The sequence below is a fragment of the Rhagoletis zephyria genome, unplaced genomic scaffold (assembly GCF_001687245.7).
Source record: "Rhagoletis zephyria isolate East Lansing unplaced genomic scaffold, Rhagoletis_zephyria_1.1 Rzeph_scaffold_00197, whole genome shotgun sequence".
NCBI classification, from domain to species: Eukaryota; Metazoa; Arthropoda; class Insecta; order Diptera; family Tephritidae; genus Rhagoletis; species Rhagoletis zephyria.
Genome location: NW_016157281.1, coordinates 93,690 through 112,874, shown reverse-complemented (window position 1 = coordinate 112,874; position 19,185 = coordinate 93,690). Strand labels below are relative to the sequence as shown.

Below are 19,185 nucleotides of genomic sequence, written 5' to 3'. Positions count from 1 at the left end.
ACATATACGTATTCGACAGTGGCTGAGTGAGAGTGTGCAGAGAAGCGTGCGACTATTTGTAAGCTTTCATGAGGTCCCAGGTTCTTAAGCCAGCAGACGAATATATCAAAAAGTATTTATAAAAGTAAAATTAATTTCTGAGTATAATTAACTATGAAAAAGCATATGTGAAGTTCAGAATGAAAAATTTCAGAAAACCAACCGGCAAAGTATTCGTTTCACAACCCTTCGTGGCACTTTACTATTCACCTTTCTTTCAGTTTTCGGATCTCTTTCCGCAGTTTTTGCTGGCTATACACATATACATAGATGCATATCGTCGTATAAAGTACAAAACCGCGTATCGTCATTCTGCAAAATCGCGTAACTGACATTTGCTGCTAAAAATAGGATTTGCTTACAGAAGCTGTTGGCTCAATCCTTATCCATTCGTCCTGAAATATACTATCCAGAAATGCGATTGCTTTATAAAAAAGAGAACCATTTTGAAATATGAGTGTTTTGACTATCTAGATAATAATTTATTCAGCCTCAGATAGGCGGCTTTGCATTTTGTTGATACGCGGTTTTGTACTTTAAACTACGATATACAGATTATTAAAGACGATCTAAATTACACTGTGTGACAAAAAAAAAATATATATAGTTTTTTCGAGGTTCATACTTGTTGAAGGTATATTCAAGCAGTAAAATCTGCATACCCAGAATTTTAAATACACCCTCAAAATCTGGGCTTAAGGTCAAAAACCGCGTTTATCAAAGGGTGACGCACAGGCATACTTGCTCGTAACTTTATTTCTGTTTACCCGGTGAAAAATACGTATATATGTATGCGATTCAAGATAAGACATTTCGCTGCTTTCAACAATGTTTAAATTGATAATTTATCTTAAGAAATGGCAAAGGAATCAGTTTTCGGACTTAAAAAAAAAAATTTTGTTGTAGAATCTGGAAAAAAAAAAGTGGTAGATCTCAGGTTTTGGATCAAACTGTGTACAAAAATCAAAAAAAATCTGCAAGGTTTCACCTAAATTGCAAACACTTTAATTATAATCTAAAACAAAATTAATTTTTAACGGACTTCCAAAAAAGGAGGAGGTTATCAGTTTGTTGGAATATTTATTTTTATTTTTATTTATTTTTTATGTATGTTACCGCATAACTTTGGACCACGTCAACCGATAATTCTTTTTGCCTCGGAAAGGTAGTGTCTCAGAGGTGGTCCCATACTAATCTGGTTAAGATCCGATCAGTGGATCATGAGATATATAAATATATATATATATATTTTTTTATATGAGAGTTGAAGTCGGATTTTTTTGCTAAAAATTACTTGTACTATAATAAAGTGCAAGATTGAAGTTGATAAAAATTGCGTTGAGTTTTGGCAATTTTTTTCCTTGACAGTTTCGAACATATTTTGAAAGATTTCTGCAACCTTGCGGAGTGCTGCCAGCTTTTATTTTTATCACATCACGATGTAGCGAACAAATGTGGCTCGTCCCAGAAATGCTACTTGGGATTTGCAGATTTTGACAATTCTCAAGTTCAAGTAAAAGTAAAAGTAGAAAACGCTTTAAAATTTTGAGATGCACTGAAATTTGCTAATCCTTTCACAAAATTCGCCGGTTTTTATCATTTTCGCTATTAATTCTTTTTATAAATCATATATTTTGCAATTTAACACAATAAGACCACGTTTGATGTCGAAAAGTTGAATATTGAGAAAATTTACTATTTTACAGTTTGTTTTATCCTCCCATTCTGCCTGTTAGGGTTTAGTGTTGGACAATTTTTGCTCTTAAAATTAAGAAAATTATGTTGAGCAAAAATAAAACTACTTAAAAACAATATGTAGGTAGATTTCAAACCTTGTGTGGTAGATGTGCTCTAAAAAGTGGCAGATCTACAACAATGTGGTAGAAGTCCGATCACTGAAAGGAATCTTACAGAGTATATGGAAAATTTTAATTTTTAACATTTTTTCATTTTAAATTACTATTTGTCCGACTATTTTGTTAACTAGTATACATACATTGGGTGCCCATTCTCAAGACAGATTAACCATTTATAAATGGTTGTAGACGACAAAATGTTTTCTCTTAAATGGCATATGTAATAAAGTTACGAGGAAGTATATGCTTCAACCTATGAAAAACGCGTTTTTTACTTTCAGCCCAGATTTTGAGGGTGTATTCAAAATTCCGAGTACCTGTGCGTATATATTATTTTTGTATATTTCACTTCAAATCTCACGAAATCATAAATGCAAAAATATGGTTGACACCGGATCAGCTGTTTAAGTTTTTATGACCAAATGGTTAAATTGTGTGAATGAATGTGGACAATATTTGTCACTTTACTGCTGTGCGCAAATGTGTGCCAAATCATTTGGATCTTTGGCAGCCAAATCGTCTGATCGCAAAACAAATCATTTGTACATCGCTATCCAAATGCGCAAATGTGGACAAATCTAAATTTGGCATTTTGTGTACAAATGTACAAATCGTGTGATCCCTGTTTTAGAGCTATAGCAGGTATCATACTCGCTTCATTAATGATTATAAGTTTCGCGCCATCGAGGTATCTGCCGTGCGAAGAATTAGGCTTCACACCTGATACAGACGTCTCCAGTAGAGGTATAGGAAGTTTGAATTGATTGTGCAAGGTACGTCCTCCTTCAGCTAAGCTTGCCGCAATACCAGTAAACGCTACAGGGATAGCTGTTTGACCTTCGCTCGCTACCTTTGCAAGTAAGGCTTTTTGGATGAATGTTTTTCCGCAGCCTGCCGGTGCATCAAGGTAAAATACGTTGCTACGATTTTCGCTTCTATGAAGCGCACTCAAAACTCTATCAATTACGAATTTCTGCTCATTTGTGGCTTTGTTGTACATTTCATCAAAGTCGATTTTATATTGCCCTGCATGAGTGTTCAATTGTCTTGCGTAGTTATTCCGAGCTGGTTTTGGAAGCCCGAGCTCTTCACAGCAGGTATTATGCGTTATTAGTATTTCATCTATTTCCAGTAAAGCAGCATTTATTGCGTGTGGCTTTGTTGTACATTTCATCAAAGTCGATTTTATATTGCCCTGCATGAGTGTTCAATTGTCTTGCGTAGTTATTCCGAGCTGGTTTTGTAAGCCCGAGCTCTTCACAGCAGGTATTATGCGTTATTAGTATTTCATCTATTTCCAGTAAAGCAGCATTTATTGCGTCGCCCTCGGAAAGACCTTGATAAATAAAATCTTCCACAAAGTTGTCTTTAAAATAATGCCACAAATCCACCGATTCGGAAGGAACAATATGGCGAATAATTCACGTATTTTACGTGGGGAATAAAAGAGGGCCGCTTCTTCTCAAAATAATGAGTTGAACTTGATGCAATGCCAAGAGCAATAGCGGCTTCTCTAAATGTTGCATATACATGGCCATCCACAGTTCGCAATTCTCTGAAGTCTTTCGCTCCATTTACATGAAGAAGTAAAATACGAAGGTGGTAGAGCTCTGGATCTTAAGCAGAAACAACATTTAATCGCGTAACAATTTTATTAGAACCTCTGTGACGATCTTTCCAAGATTTCGTTTGGGGATGCCTTATGTAGTGGTAAGGTATATCGATATAACGATATTCCCTAGCCTCAACCATTTCTCTACTTAGTTTAAACCAAGCCATAAGTTTAGAATAGCTTTGATTCAAAACGCGCTCTTCTTCGCCGACCCTAATTGTTATACGTTGTAAATTTTCAAGATGGCATTCGAGAGGAATAACTTTGTATGATTAAAAATGCATTTCGTACTCAAAAATACGCCATACTGCCTCAGCAGAGCCAACGCATCTAGCAGTAAGATATCCCACAATTTCGTCGTAATTAAGAGCACCTTCATTCTGAAACATAATTGAAGCTGAATCGAAACCTTTGTAAATGTACTTGTAGATATATTTAATGCTTTTCACTGTCGTGCAAACTTCAACGTTAATATGTGCTTGGTACTTTCGAAGCAAATATTTGTTGTATGGGACTAAAAAGCTGTTATCAACGGATACGCCATTTTTTCCACACAGATTTTAGTATCCCTTCTCCTACATACTGGATATCCATTGACATTATCACGTGTATGAGAGGCAAACTCTTTAGGAAAATTTTTTGTGCAGGAACCATCACGCATACAAACAGAATTAGCATTAAAGCAACCACATGGGCCATAGATCATGTGTCGGGCCACTAAATCATTAAGCTGGGGATCCTCTCCTGCGAACGGTATTTCAGCGCATAGAATGTTATCAATAGCGCACGTGCCGTGGAATTTATCATCATTGTCTAAAGATATAAGTATATGAGCATGGGTAAGGCCCCATTTCTGAAACTCTATTGTATATATTATAGCTGCAACTTTTCCAAAAATATGCTTTTTATTTGTGTTATCGAGAAGACAGTGTAGCTTTAACTGAAAAACCCGCGCAATTAGATCGGGCCTGTAACACGGTTGTTCACCTACATATGTATATGTAGTAATAAAAAACAAATAACAAATCAATGAATACTCGTATAGCTCGGTTCTAAAAAATTCATATCTTTCGTATTTTATCTCAAAAACAGGACCAATCGTATCTGATCGATTTTTTTTTCTAGCACGTCCGGCTTTTGAGTAAAAAATTGTTGAAGTGTTAAAAAACTGCGAAAATTAAAAAAAAATTTAAAAATATAATTTGTATGTAATTTTACCGAAAAGAGCACGTACTAATGAAACTTCAATTCGTCTGATGGATTCTACCTCTTGTCGATGGATTGAGTAGAAGTTAGTGAAAAATTAAAAAAACACTCAATTCGTTTTCAAAATATATTCCCAGTAAAACTTGGGAGCATCGTACGATTGCTCGGTGAGTACTCCCTTGGGAGTATACGAATACCTCCCATTGCTCCCTATGCTTCTGTGTATAAGCATGTAATTTGTATACTCCCTTTAACATTGGATGTCCTAGGAGGGGGAGTAATCCCTTTTACCTCCTAAACGAGCAATCGGGGAGCACACACAGAATTATCATCCCACAAACCTCCTAATGGAGCAATACGGGAGTACTCACATAGTTACCTCCCAAAAAGCAACAAGGGAGTGCACATAGAAAACATCCCATATTCCTCCCGAACGAGCAATAAAGTAGTGCTCCCATTAGAGGCATCCCGAAAGCCTCCTGTAGGAGTAATAAGAGAGCAATGATAACGAACATTTTACAATAGCCAAATAGATTTTGCTATTTATTAAATTTTTTTATATAACTTTTTAACCACGTGCATTTCTGCAATATTACAAGATCTTAACAGATATAAGTACGAGATCAGATAAAACATAAATGATACGTCTTACATAATTGCTTAATTTTAGAATTATATTGCAGAGAAATCATATGAAAGTAAAACATAATAATAACAAAACGGTAAGATAAGATTTGAATTATATGCACCTATATGCACATATAAGTATGTACTCGTATATGATTTCCTGGGTGTCAAGGATGCTTGCCTGTTCAGGAATCCACCAAGCGGGTAATTGTGAAGGTGACTTTGCTTAGATATCTGACATCTTTGTCACCCATGCGATGTTTAAACCCGGGCGTCACACTTAAATGCTGACACTAATTTGCGCAATCTGAAAAGTATTTAACGGTATATTATTTATAAGCAATACAATACTTAATATATTTAAACAAAAGTTACAGTACATACCAACGGACTTTTATTAAAATCTGTGTGCCATCCAAATTAAATTATTGTGTCCTCCTTATGCGTCTATAAGAATTATTTCCTTTTTTTCTATGGTAAATTTTTCCGAAAACACAAACTTTCTTTTGAACGAGGTGCGTATTGCTCTCCTATCAATCAAAAAGAATAATCTTGGATTTCTCGACTAGGAGACATCACTTTCTGCTCCTAAGCGAGTAATAACGGAGTACAAAACCGACAAATCTCACTTATTTCTCCCAAATCATGCCTCAGGTAGCATTCTTTAATTGCTCGCTTAGGAGATCTCTCATTACGCTCCTAAGCAAACAATAGAGGAGGGCAAAACCGATAAATCTCGTTTATTGGTCCCAAATCATGCCTCAGGTAGCATTCTTTAATTGCTCGCTTAGGAGATCTCTCATTACGCTCCTAAGCAAACAATAGAGGAGGGCAAAACCGATAAATCTCGTTTATTGGTCCCAAATCATGCCTCAGGGAGTATTATTTCGTCGCTCGCTTAGGAGATCTATTTGATTCCTAAACGAGTAATAAAGGAGTACAAAACCGACAAATCTCCCTTATTGCTCAGAAATCAGGTTAAGGGGAGGAGTACTCTTTTATTCCTCACATAGGGAGATCTCCCTTCAAGTTCTAGTAGGTTCATATACATACTAAGATTTTCGTATGTGTGAAAAAATATTGAAGAACTGAGTTTTTGTGTGTAATTTTTCATTTATTTCTGCTCAACTCATCGACATAAGATAGAATCCTTCAGACGAATTGGCAATTCATTGATAGGCAGGTTTTTCCTAGGAAAAATTAAGTCTAAATTCTATTTAAAAAATATTTGAAATTTGCTATTTTCGAACTACAAATTTTTTTTTTTGCAAAAACTGGACACGCTAGAAAAGTTTTGTAAATGTACTTGAAATTCACTTAAACAAATTTATAAGATGAGTTTGGTCCCGCTTTTGAGATAAAAGACAACCACGTTTTGTTGAACCGTCGATTCAAATTATTATTCAATGCTCATGCTATGCTCACCACACTCCATATTTGATTTGATTTCGTTCCAATTAGGGTTACATGTAAATTTTATGAATAAATCCGGCTTGCCGAATTCACGAACGATACTCATTGCATTTAAATAATTAAAATGCAAATTTCTGTAGCTGCCTGGAAAAGTTTTTGGCAAAATAACCTGTTTACCTATACGTAAACCAAAATTTTGAGCTCTATTTCTTAAAGCATCATGCAAATTCAGATATTGCTCAGCTCTAAGAAGTTCTTGCTGTGAACGAATGAATGATAAACGCTCCCCTTCAATTCGTGTGAAGATGTCAACAATCCAAGCCAAAAAAAGTTTCTGGGATCTATGAAGAGTGCTGAACCCTTCTCTTATTGCAAGACGATGGGACGCATATTGCGATTGCGTTAACTTATTACGAACCGCTGTGGCGTGATTTCCTTCGTGAGCCATGTTTCGATGCCACGCCTCGTCGCCAAATGGAAAGAGAAGAGGATATGCCATAGGGTCCACACATGAGTGCTGGCATTCAACACTTCTAAGTCCACCACCAACAGGGTATACAATAAGATCCCTTTCGCCAACGGGACATCCGTCGTCTGCTTTAAAAACTGCTGCAACATCATTTGCTATAGGCAAATTGAAAAGCGAAAACAATAGGGGTATTCTCTGAGTCTTGCAAAGCCCTTGCACGGTGCACAGATTGCACGGATTGCACGGTAAAAACCGGTTTTCGTATGGGACAGCTTTTCAAACCGTACAATCCGTGCACCTTGCAAGGGCTTTGCAAAACTCAGAGAATACCCCTAATCATTCTCAGATTCTTATGTTGCGATGGTTGCAGTTGTTCCATAACAGTTTTTACACTTCGGAATATTTGCGAAAATGGATTATGTTCCTGAAGGTACTCCGACAGCTGTAACATACTACCAAGATCACAGTCCTTGATTTCTTCCTCTAATTCTAGTAGCTTCTTCGGTGTCATACATATAAATTTGAGCATAAACTGGTCGCCTTTCTGAGTTTGGCTTCAAAGTTCCAATACGATGGTGTACATGGCCATTAATTTTATAATAATAAGGCCCATCGGAGCTACATTTTTCAACTACTGTACTTGAACTCATCATTGAAAAAGCAGCATTAAAAGAACGAATATTTTGTTGGTAATTTTTTGATTTTTCATCATTTCGGACTAACAGGTTTTTAAGTAATGGCGATTGAACATATGGCGAAAGTTTAGCTTTGCCATTATGACAACATGAGCCAAGTTCGCTTTTAACTGTTGTAGTTTCAAAATGAAAGGCTCTACAATATGCACACCTTTCTCTTAGCAACCCAAGGTCATTTAAATCAGGCCGAGCAGCGCTAAGAGCTAATTTATATGTACTCGCTTGTGACCCTCTGGAAGCTTGCGAACTCCTCATTCGACTACGGTTGGTATTCCGACCAACCCTTCCAGATAAATTCCTCCGCCTTCTCTGTCGAGGCATGACTGTTTAAACCGAGATTGAAAAATCTTTGAAATCACATTTTAATGCCGTACTTACCTGCAACGATTCTTTAAGTATAATAATAATAATAATAGATTGGCGCTTACACATATGTTAGTGTTTGGCCAAGCTTCTCCTCCAATTTGTGCCGTGCGCCTTGATGGTGTCACACAAAGCGGAGGGACCTACAGTTTTACGCCGACTCCGAACGGCGATTGTATTTTTATGAGAAGCTGTTTTTCATGGCAGAAATACACTCGGAGGTTTGCCATTGTCTGCCGAGGGACGACCGCTGTTAAGAAAAAACCTTTTTTTTTCTATATTTTTGCGATGTTGTTGTTCTTTAAGTATGCTTATGTATAATGTTCACAGAATTTTTCTTCGTTCATACACCATACATACGTATAAATTGTTAATTTTCACTTATTAAATTCACAACCACTTGGATTACTAAACTTGTTTATATCAAGCAGCCAAATCTTTAACGAAACGCTCTGATTTGACATACATTAAAATTGCAATTGTGAAACCGTTACAACAAACAAATAATATTGTCGTCCTATACTATGGGTATCACATATAGATACGCGCTTTGAGTATAACTATGGCAATGAAATAATAGATGGAGCCCTAACGCGAAGCATTTCCTCGACATACCACGTACGTATATATAATGCTTTTAGCAGATCTGCAGAATGTTGGCTTTCTAACCTTGAAGTAAGCGTGTGAAATATTACATGACCTGTCGTATTTTTAGAAGTGGCAGCACCAAGTTAAAAAAAAACGGTCAAAACTCTACGATACAGATTTCTAATAAATGAAACATAATTGTTAAAAAAGTGTGTTTTAGACGAAGCTGGGGTCGCGGAACCTTAATTTGAAATATTTTTTTTTTTTAAGAACCTTTTCCTTTTGACACTCCTAGTGTTTGTGCAATATTTCATATAAATACATGTGTAAGTATTCGACTTTTAAAAACGATGCATTGAGTTAAATTTGAAGTCTTAAGAGAGGCGATCCTCTTACATATAGTTTAGAAATAAAGCCTTTTCAAAATCATTTCGTTTTATTTCCATTTTTTAATAATTCACCCGATTTAATAAATAATTTCAATTTAACTTTTTAAACAGGTGGAAACCCTCCTCAAACGCTTTAAATTATTCCTAATGTTTAAACTAAGATTTGCTAATACTTTTTTGTTTGATAACTTTTTACACAGGTGGCAACCCGCCTCAAACTCATAAAATATATTCTCAATGTACAAACTAAGATTTCGTAACACTTTTTAGTTTTATATCGATAATTGAATAAAATTAGACTTTTCGAACAGGTGGCAACCCTATTAAAAATATGTTCTCAATCTAAAATCTTCTTAAATCTCTTTCGTCTGACACCCATATTGTTATACCTATTTTTATTACCCCATTGCCTTAATTCAAATTGAATTTGATTATTTAAACAGGTGGCAACCCTTCTACACGCAGTTAAGAAATAAAGTATTTTCAGAACTACTGCGATTGGTACGCAATTGGTAAATATTGATTAAACTATTTAAATAATTTGAATTTAATTTCTAAACAGGTGGCATCCCTCTTCAAAAACTTTAAAAATATTCTAAACGTTCCGACTAAAGATCTCTTAAGATTCATTCGCTTGAAGTCCATATTTTAATACTTCATATAAATTAGACTTTTCAAACAGGTGGCAACCCTCTTCAAAATGTTTACAAACTACTACATACTTAACCTTTACCGTCTGGCACAAATACATATTTCTATCACCTAATTCCCCTAATTCAAATTGAATTTGATTTTTTTAACAGGTGGCAACCCTCATAAAGTTAAGTTAAGAAACAAAGATTTTAAAAACTTTTTCCATTTATGCCCATTTTGCAATAATTGGTTTAGCTTTTTGAATAATTTGAACTTAATTTTTTAAAAGGTGGCAACTCTTTTTGAAAAAGCTAAACCTTATTGTACACCTACAGCCAGAGCCCTTTGATTTGGCACATCACTTTTGAAAATCGAACGAACGGTGTGGATCTGATGGCTTTGATTATTAAATTATTTGAATGCAGTTTTTTATCAGTTGGCAACGCCTGTCGAAAAAATAAAACCAGTTAACACATCTACAGGCCAAGCGCCTTAATTTGGCACCCCATTTTTGAAAGTCGAACGAACGGTGCAGATCTTTTATGCGGAACAAAAAATGCCTTCGCGTATTGTTTTGAACTTAATTTTTTAAGAGGTGGCAACTCTTTTCGAAAAAGTTAAACCTTTTTGAACATCCACGCCCTAAGCCCTTTAATTTGGTACCTCATGTTGGGTCATGGTTGTGAACACCTGCATCAGCTGTATTCATCGGCGTAGCCAGAATGAAATTTAGGGGGGCTCGACCCTATTAAGCTGGCATTTCAGGGTACTATTTTATATATATATAAGGAAAATTTGCCCCTACCTGGCTACGCCCATGTCTGTATTTATATTTGCCTTCTATATACTTACTTGTTAGCTAATTATCAAGGTCAGCTACGCAAAGTCATTCACCTTATTATTGCATTAAGTTATACCGCTAAATGTTCTTACATATGTACAGTATCGGTCATATCTATAGCACGCCATTTCAAAGTGATATTGTGTGCCACTTATGTTTATTTATTTATTTTTAAGAATTTTCAATTAAAATACAGTTTTTTCTCTAACAAACCCCATATAAACCCAAGATTAATAATTTGTAGAAAACTTCAAAAAAGTGCAACAAATTTTCACCTTAATTTCAAACATTTTTCTCGGAAGTGTTAGGATTTTTCGGAATACACAGTTTTATAGCCCAATCAATTTTAGCCTGACAATGTGCAAGTTTCAAGTGGCTGAAAGTTACCGTTGATTTTTTAGAATTTTATTGGCCAAAGGTGTTGCGGTTTTCATCCATATACAAATAAATTGAGTTTATTCATTATATGGGAGCCAATGCGACAAAAAAAAATCTAAAAAACTAACGGTAATTCGTAGCCACTTGAAATTTGCACATTATCAGACCAAAATTTCAGTGGCTAAAAAACTGTGTACTCAAAAAAATTCTAACACTTCCGAGAAAAAAGTTTGAAACTTAGGTGTAAATTTGTTGCACTTTTTTGAAGTTTTCTACAAATTGTTAAACTTGGGTTTATATGGGGTTTGTTAGAGAAAGAACTGTATTTTAATTGAAAATTCTTAAAAATAAATAAATAAACATAAGTGGCACACAATATCACTTTGAAATGGCGTGCTATAGATATGACCGATACTGTAAGTTATTTGCATCGATCTCTTTCAACCACTCTTCTCTACATAGTCCAGCGAACATACACACTCACTTGTATTGCATCTTAGCTTAGCGAACAAACACACTCACTTGTACTGCATCTTAGCTTAGCGAACATACACACAAACATGCATTGTATCTTAGTTTAGCGAACATACATACATACATGCATACTTAAGTAAATATTGAACTGCGTTGATTTTACCCGTTCTAATTACCAACAACATGTATTGATACTAAGTGCAAAAGCGTTACACTTGTTTATCTTTTTTGAAGTTGATTTTGGACTAGCGTTTTTCACTTGCACATGGAAATTGTATATAAGGGTGAAATTTGGAAATAATAAATCAGACTATTGTTGACCACTAACCTGTTGGCTTCCAACTTACTCAGGCCATTTATTTTGTTCGATTTGGATTTAGCTGTTTTCACTTGGCTAGTTTGCACGATCGTAGAAAACGCTCTACGATCCAACATTTTGGCGCCCAACGTGGGGCTCGAGTAAGTATTCGCATCTGGTATTTCGTGGACACTTGGTGGTCAGCACGGGACTTCACCATTGGACTACACGGCTGGACGTTATCATCCGCGTTGAACACTGGAACCTAATTGCCATAACCGTTGCCCAGCAGCACCAGTTTTCTGGTCTCCACTGGTCTCTTCTGGACTCCTGTTTCACCACCTTTACACCGCCGCTACTGGTTTGCCTTCCGTCGTCCACCCAAACTTAAGTAACCACCTGGGGAATTGCCTTCAAGGTCATGCGTTGGAAACAGTGGACGCATTTCAGGTAACAAATGAGAGTTATCCAAAGGCATTGGATAGGCTAAAGGCTCGCTATGATAATAAGACACTAATTTTTTTGGAAAATATTTCATCATTGTTCGAACTACCAGTTGTTACTAAAACAAATGGTGTTCAGCTTAGAAGTCTTATCGACAAGGCTTCAGCAATTTATGGATCTCTCTTGTCGCTCGGTACTGACATGCAAATATCACAAGCTATGCTAATATATTTAGTTTTGCAGAAGTCCGATGAACAAACCAACAAGAAGTGGAAATAATCACTAGATTTCAAATCATTGCCCACATGGGAAGACTGCACTAGGGTATTGGAGAGACACTGCCAGTATTTGGAGTCGATTGACAGCGCTCACACCTGCAACCCTGTTACCAACAAATCGCCATCAAGCAAGCCAAAGAGCCAGCAACGAGGATACGCTTTTTCTTGCTCCAACACACCATGTCCAATTTGTTCCAATTCAGGCCATAAACCTTTGAATTGCGAACGCTTCAAGGCGTTTAGCATCGCTCAATGCTTTGATAATGCAAAGAGGTTTGGTCTGTGTATCAATTGCTTTTCAAAGGGGCATCAAGCAACGCATTTTCCATCATCGCATCGGTGCAAGGTTTGTCAAAGGCAACACCACACTTTACTTCATCGTGGATCAGCACCAAACCACCAAGCCACAAGTCCTTCATATTCAACAACGGAGGCTACTGTACATACACATATGAACAACTCGTCCATTGATAACATCATTCTTGCAACTGCAAAGGTTTGGGTTCGTGACTCATCTGGCAACTACAAATTGGGTACGGCACTGTTGGACTCCTGTTCCCAGGTCAACTTCATCACGGATGAATTTTCGCAAAAATTGAGGTTGTCAAGAAGTAAGCAGTATATTGAAATCCAAGGTATTGGTAAGTCGTCGACCAATATCAAGTATAAAACAACAACTAATATCAAATCGGTAGTCATTGGTTTCGAGCTGCCATTGACCTTCTGCATCACAACCCACATTGCCTATCAACCGGATCCAGAAATCGACATTTCTTCATGGAACATCCCAGGGAATACTACATTGGCAGATGAGGAATTCCACGTGCCAGGGAAGGTCGACTTGTTGTTAGGTACTGAAACGTTTTCCAGCCTACTGTCTGTCGTTCAAATTAAACTAGGAACTAATTTGCCAATACTGCAAAAAACGCTGTTAGGATGGGTCGTGTCCGGACGATATCAAACAACTAATAACTCAATCAAACCTTCATGTTTACTTACAGCTAATGAATCTCTGGATGCAAGGTTGGAGTAATTGTGGAAATTGGAGGAAGTTGCTAACACCGCGAATCCTTGGAATCGTGAACAGCACAGTTGCGAATGATTATATCTCAATACAGTCTCCAGAAAATCCTGTGGCAGAATAGTGGTAAGATTGCCCTTGAAGGATGATCCTAGTTGTTTGGGTGACTCATACGTTACAGCTTTGAGACGGTTTCATGCGCAAGAACGTGGTATGATGGCCCCAAGTTTTTATACAAGGAGATGGAAAACTGGCCGCGGAATAAGTGCGATAGCCTAGACCTGGAAGTCATTGAAAGTGAAAAATGGAAATCAGCATTTAAATCGGTTGTAAGTACCAACTACATTTTAGAAATCATCAACCATCGCAGTTCGTACGTTAGTAACCTTCGATTGGATGCCTGGATTTTCCGTTACATCAAGAAATTAAGACACTGTTACCTCGAGCAACACGGAGCCACTTTCACCACAGGAGCTGCATCGCGCCTTACTATGCATAGTTTGGAATTTTCAGCAACAACATTTTTCTAATGAAATTCATCTTTTGCAGAAAGATCGACCGACTAGTAGCCCGCTGCGTTTCTTAAATCCTTTCTTAGAGTCAACTGAAGGGTTTCTTCTATTAAAAGTTTGTGGACGACTGGAATTGGCAGACATTCATGAGGAAAGGAAGCATCCAATACTTCTGCCCAGCAAATGCGAGTTCGTTTTACAATATGTTCGGCATCTTCATCGGAAAAACTACCACGCTGGACCTAAGGCACTCGTAGCATTGATAAGAATACAATTTTGGATAATAAACTCACGCTACGTGGCAAGGCGGATCGTGAGGTCATGCATACACTGCGTACGATACAAACCAAAAATTTTACAACATGTCATGGGACATTTACCACTCGAGCGGCTTACTCCATCACGCCCCTTCGCGCGCTGTGGCATCGACTTCTGTGGACCAGTCAACGTTTACTTACGGATTCGTGGCAAGACACCTTACAAGGCGTATATCGCGATCTTCGTATGCCTTGCATCAAAGGCAGTGCATATCGAAACCGTAACCGACTTATCTACAGACGTATTTTTGTCATCACTAAAGAGAATGATTGGGAGAAGAGGCCTACCCTCTGACATTTATTGCGACAATGCTAAAAACTTTGTCGGCGCTTGTAGTAAACTTGCAGATTTAAAGGCATTTCTATTCAAACATGAAAATAAAAATGCAATCATAAATTACTGGGCTAATGAATTTATCAACTTTTATTTTATATCCCCTAGAGCACCTCATTTTATCGGTATATAGGAGGCGGCAGTCAAGTCAGCGAAGGGTCATCTCAACCGCAGCATTGGCAGAGCTAGACTGACATTTGAAGAGTTATCGACAGTTCCGGTAGAAATAGAGGCGGTATTTAATTCCCGGCCGAAATCACCATTATCAGCAGACCCAAGCGACTACGAGGCACTGACACGTGCACATTTCATCATTGGCAGATCCCTACAAGCTCTTCCGGAGAAAATCATATCAACTAATATAGACAACTTGCAGCGATGGACCCAAGTGACACGCATTAAGCAAGCATTTTGGAAAAGATGGTCTCACAAATATGTTAATGAGCTTCAAGCACGCTCAAAGTGGTTTTCGGATCGTCTCAACATCAACGAAAACACAATGGTCATCATCCACGAAGACAACGTACCACCACAGAAATGGCATCTTGGGAGAGTAATCAATTGTATACCAGGAAAGGACTCTCGAATCCGTGTGGTTGACATTCGAACACCAAGAGGAATAATTCGGCGCCCAGTTCATAAATTGGCAGTGCTACCTGTTTGAAAGGCCTTTTAACCGGCCTGGGATGTTGGGTCATGGTTGGGAACATCTGCATCAGCTGTATTTCTACTTACCTTCTATTTACTTACTTGTTAGCTAATTACCTAAACTAACTATCAAGGTCAGCTACGCAAAGTCATTCACCTTATTATTGCATTAAGTCATACCGCTAAATGTTCTTACATATGTAAGTTGTTAGCATCGATATCTTTTAACCACTCTTCTCAGTTATGTAGTCCAGCGAAAATACACACTCACTTGTATTGCATCTTAGCTTAGCGAACATATACACAAACATGCATTGTATCTTAGTTTAGCGAACATACATACAAACATATAGTACATGATATGCATGCTTAAGTTAATATTGAACTCCGTTGATTTTACCCGTTCTAATTACCAACAACATGTATTGATACTAAGTGCAAATAGCGTTACACTTGTTTATCTTTTTTGAAGTTGATTTTGGACTAGCGTTTTTCACTTGCACACGGAAATTGTATATAAGGGTGAAATTTGGAAATAATAAATCAGACTATTGTTGACCACTAACCTGCTGGCTTCCAGCTTACTCAGCCCATTTATTTTGCTCGATTTGGATTTAGCTGTTTTTACTTGGCTAGTTTGCACGATCGTAGAAAACGCTCGACGATCCAACACCTCACTTTTGAAAATCAAACGGACGGTGCGGATCTGAGGGCATTGATTAGTAAATAACTTGAGTTTAATTATTTAACAGGTGGCAAATCTTTTCGAAAAAATAAAACCTTATTGCACATCTACAGGCCAAGGGGAACGGTGCAGATGTTTTAGGCTCCACAAAAAATGCCCTCGCGAATTATATATAATAGATTGAAGATATTGGTTTACTCCTTATGCACGTAGCATTTCTCTTTCCGCGTGATTTTTTGAGTTGAAATTTCAAAGGATAATCGTTATTTGCGGTCCCTGGCGTGGACAGAACCAATTCGTCGTTTAAAGTACAAAACCGCGTATCAACAAAATGCAAAACCGCGTATCAAGATAATGCAAAACCGCGTATGTGAGGTTGCATAAATTATTTTTTAGAGAGCATTTTGTTCCACTTATATCAAGGATAAACTGCAGAGACAACAATATGTATCGCCATACGAATGCGTTCAAAAACCGTATTTTTCAGGTGCTGACTTCACTGTAGAAAAAAAAATTTGTACGATGCTCACCCGGTAGAAGTGAAACCTTCATAAAATTACTAGAGAATGTGTTTGTTTCTTGTAATATTGGTACGAATTTTATAAGTTTTTATAATTTTTTGTTTTCAATTTTAAAATTTTTCGTTTTATGATTATTTATACTCCTGTTCAAATTTCTACAAAAGAGACGAGTGGCTTATGAATGATAGATATGATAGAATGATAAGATATGAAGTAAATGTTTTAGTTGAGATATGATCCATATATGAGCCACTAAGTCGGACGGATTTCGTAAAAAAAATTATTTCGTGTCTCCGATTCGCTTCAAATTTTTTTTTGTGGGTTCTATACATGAAATAGGCTAACAAGTCTTCGAGGAATTTTTTCTCCTTTTTTTTCTTCGGAGATATGATCTGTCAACGTTTGCATTTTTTCGTGATTCTGACTAATCATGTAGAGACTTCATCTTAACGTCATTCTAAAGCTAAGAAACGGGCTTAACATTTCTATATACAAGATGGTCAAGATTATCCTAAAGCTAACTTAGCTATTAACAGTTGAACTTTTTGAAGTTGATTTGCATAATGAAGACGAATAAATTAGGGATTTGAAATTANATATATAATAGATTGAAGATATTGGTTTACTCCTTATGCACGTAGCATTTCTCTTTCCGCGTGATTTTTTGAGTTGAAATTTCAAAGGATAATCGTTATTTGCGGTCCCTGGCGTGGACAGAACCAATTCGTCGTTTAAAGTACAAAACCGCGTATCAACAAAATGCAAAACCGCGTATCAAGATAATGCAAAACCGCGTATGTGAGGTTGCATAAATTATTTTTTAGAGAGCATTTTGTTCCACTTATATCAAGGATAAACTGCAGAGACAACAATATGTATCGCCATACGAATGCGTTCAAAAACCGTATTTTTCAGGTGCTGACTTCACTGTAGAAAAAAAAATTTGTACGATGCTCACCCGGTAGAAGTGAAACCTTCATAAAATTACTAGAGAATGTGTTTGTTTCTCGTAATATTGGTACGAATTTTATAAGTTTTTATAATTTTTTGTTTTCAATTTTAAAATTTTTCGTTTTATGATTATTTATACTCCTGTTCAAATTTCTACAAAAGAGACGAGTGGCTTATGAATGATAGATATGATAGAATGATAAGATATGAAGTAAATGTTTTAGTTGAGATATGATCCATATATGAGCCACTAAGTCGGACGGATTTCGTAAAAAAAATTATTTCGTGTCTCCGATTCGCTTCAAATTTTTTTTTGTGGGTTCTATACATGAAATAGGCTAACAAGTCTTCGAGGAATTTTTTCTCCTTTTTTTTCTTCGGAGATATGATCTGTCAACGTTTGCATTTTTTCGTGATTCTGACTAATCATGTAGAGACTTCATCTTAACGTCATTCTAAAGCTAAGAAACGGGCTTAACATTTCTATATACAAGATGGTCAAGATTATCCTAAAGCTAACTTAGCTATTAACAGTTGAACTTTTTGAAGTTGATTTGCATAATGAAGACGAATAAATTAGGGATTTGAAATTATATCCTTGTTTAATTCTCTATAAAATACTTGGTTCAACAAAATGGGGGGTTTTCAAGAACTATTTTTAAAATATTTTTCTTTATGACGAAATGGTTTCTTTTGTGAGAATCAACAATTTTTTCTAATTTTTTTCGAAAACTTATGTTAAGATATATTTGGTAAGGTGTTAGACATCGGGTTTTTGTAAAAAGTAAATTTTTATTGCGGATTGAAAAAGTTGTAGGACATATGTTGTTAACAAAGCGATATTCTGCCGAAATCCGCAATAAAATCTGCGTTTTGCAAACTTTAGTCCTAAAATTGCCACGCCCATTTTTAGGGGTCTAACGCCTTAAAGAAAAGCCTTGCCGTACAAATATAATACCTGGATAGGTATTCTATCGGCATCTGCAATAAAATTTAAATACTTGCGAAAACTCGATGTTTAATACCTTACTAAACATACGAGTAGTCCACTCGCAAACTGCGCTATGTAATTTTTTTTCGATTTTTAGTTTTTGGTGGTTAACGTACCAGTATTTAAAGTAGTTTCATAACAATACAGTGCAAAATCCTTATATACTCTGAAAAAAATAGCATCAAATGTTAGCTACTCTAGCAAAAGTCGCTATAATACTTCTTCTTCTTCTTTTTTGGCGCTGTAACCGCCTAAGCGATTTTGGCCGAGTTCAGCAAAGCACGCCAGTCGTTTCTCTTCTGTGCCAACTGACGCCAATTGGAAACGCCAAGTGAAGCCAAGCCCTTCTCAACCTGATCTTTCCATCGCAGAGGGGGCCTCCCTCTTCCTCTGCTACCACCAGTGGGTTCCGAGTTGAATACTTTCAGAGCTGGAGCGTCGGTGTCCATTCGAACGGCATGGCTAAGCCTGCGGAGCCGCTGTATTTTAATTCGCTGCACTATGTCCATGTCGTTGTAAAGCTCATACAGCTCATCGTTCCATCATCTGCGGTACTCGCCGTCGCCAACGCGTAAAAGCCCGTAAATCTTCCGCAAAATCTT

The 19,185-nt window shown here is 36.8% G+C and overlaps 2 protein-coding genes across 4 annotated transcripts in view; both read left to right on the top strand.

Annotated features, from left to right (window-relative positions):
* The window catches only part of dos (daughter of sevenless), a 352,985-nt gene that overhangs the window by 253,664 nt on the left and 80,136 nt on the right, over window positions 1–19,185 (top strand). The gene's annotated exons all lie outside the window — the stretch shown is intronic.
* On the top strand, window positions 11,533–14,886 carry LOC108358042 (uncharacterized). Of its 2 annotated transcripts, none has more exons than XM_017609170.1 (2): window positions 11,533–13,244; window positions 13,299–14,886. In XM_017609170.1, exons 1-2 carry the CDS (start codon window positions 13,055–13,057, stop codon window positions 13,634–13,636), a joined length of 528 nt encoding a protein of 175 aa, XP_017464659.1. In that variant the 5' UTR covers window positions 11,533–13,054; the 3' UTR covers window positions 13,637–14,886. The 2 variants fall into 2 exon arrangements, with proteins under 2 accessions (XP_017464659.1, XP_017464660.1); XM_017609171.1 differs by having other exon boundaries at window positions 11,533–13,454; window positions 13,605–14,886.

Excerpts from the sequence above, each read along its gene's own strand:
- LOC108358042 (XM_017609170.1), top strand. The coding sequence starts at position 13,055 with ATGAACAACTCGTCCATTGATAACATCATTCTTGCAACTGCAAAGGTT. Across the intron at positions 13,245-13,298 it reads TATTGAAATCCAAGGTATTG|TCATTGGTTTCGAGCTGCCA; the intron begins GTAAGTCGTCGA and ends TCAAATCGGTAG.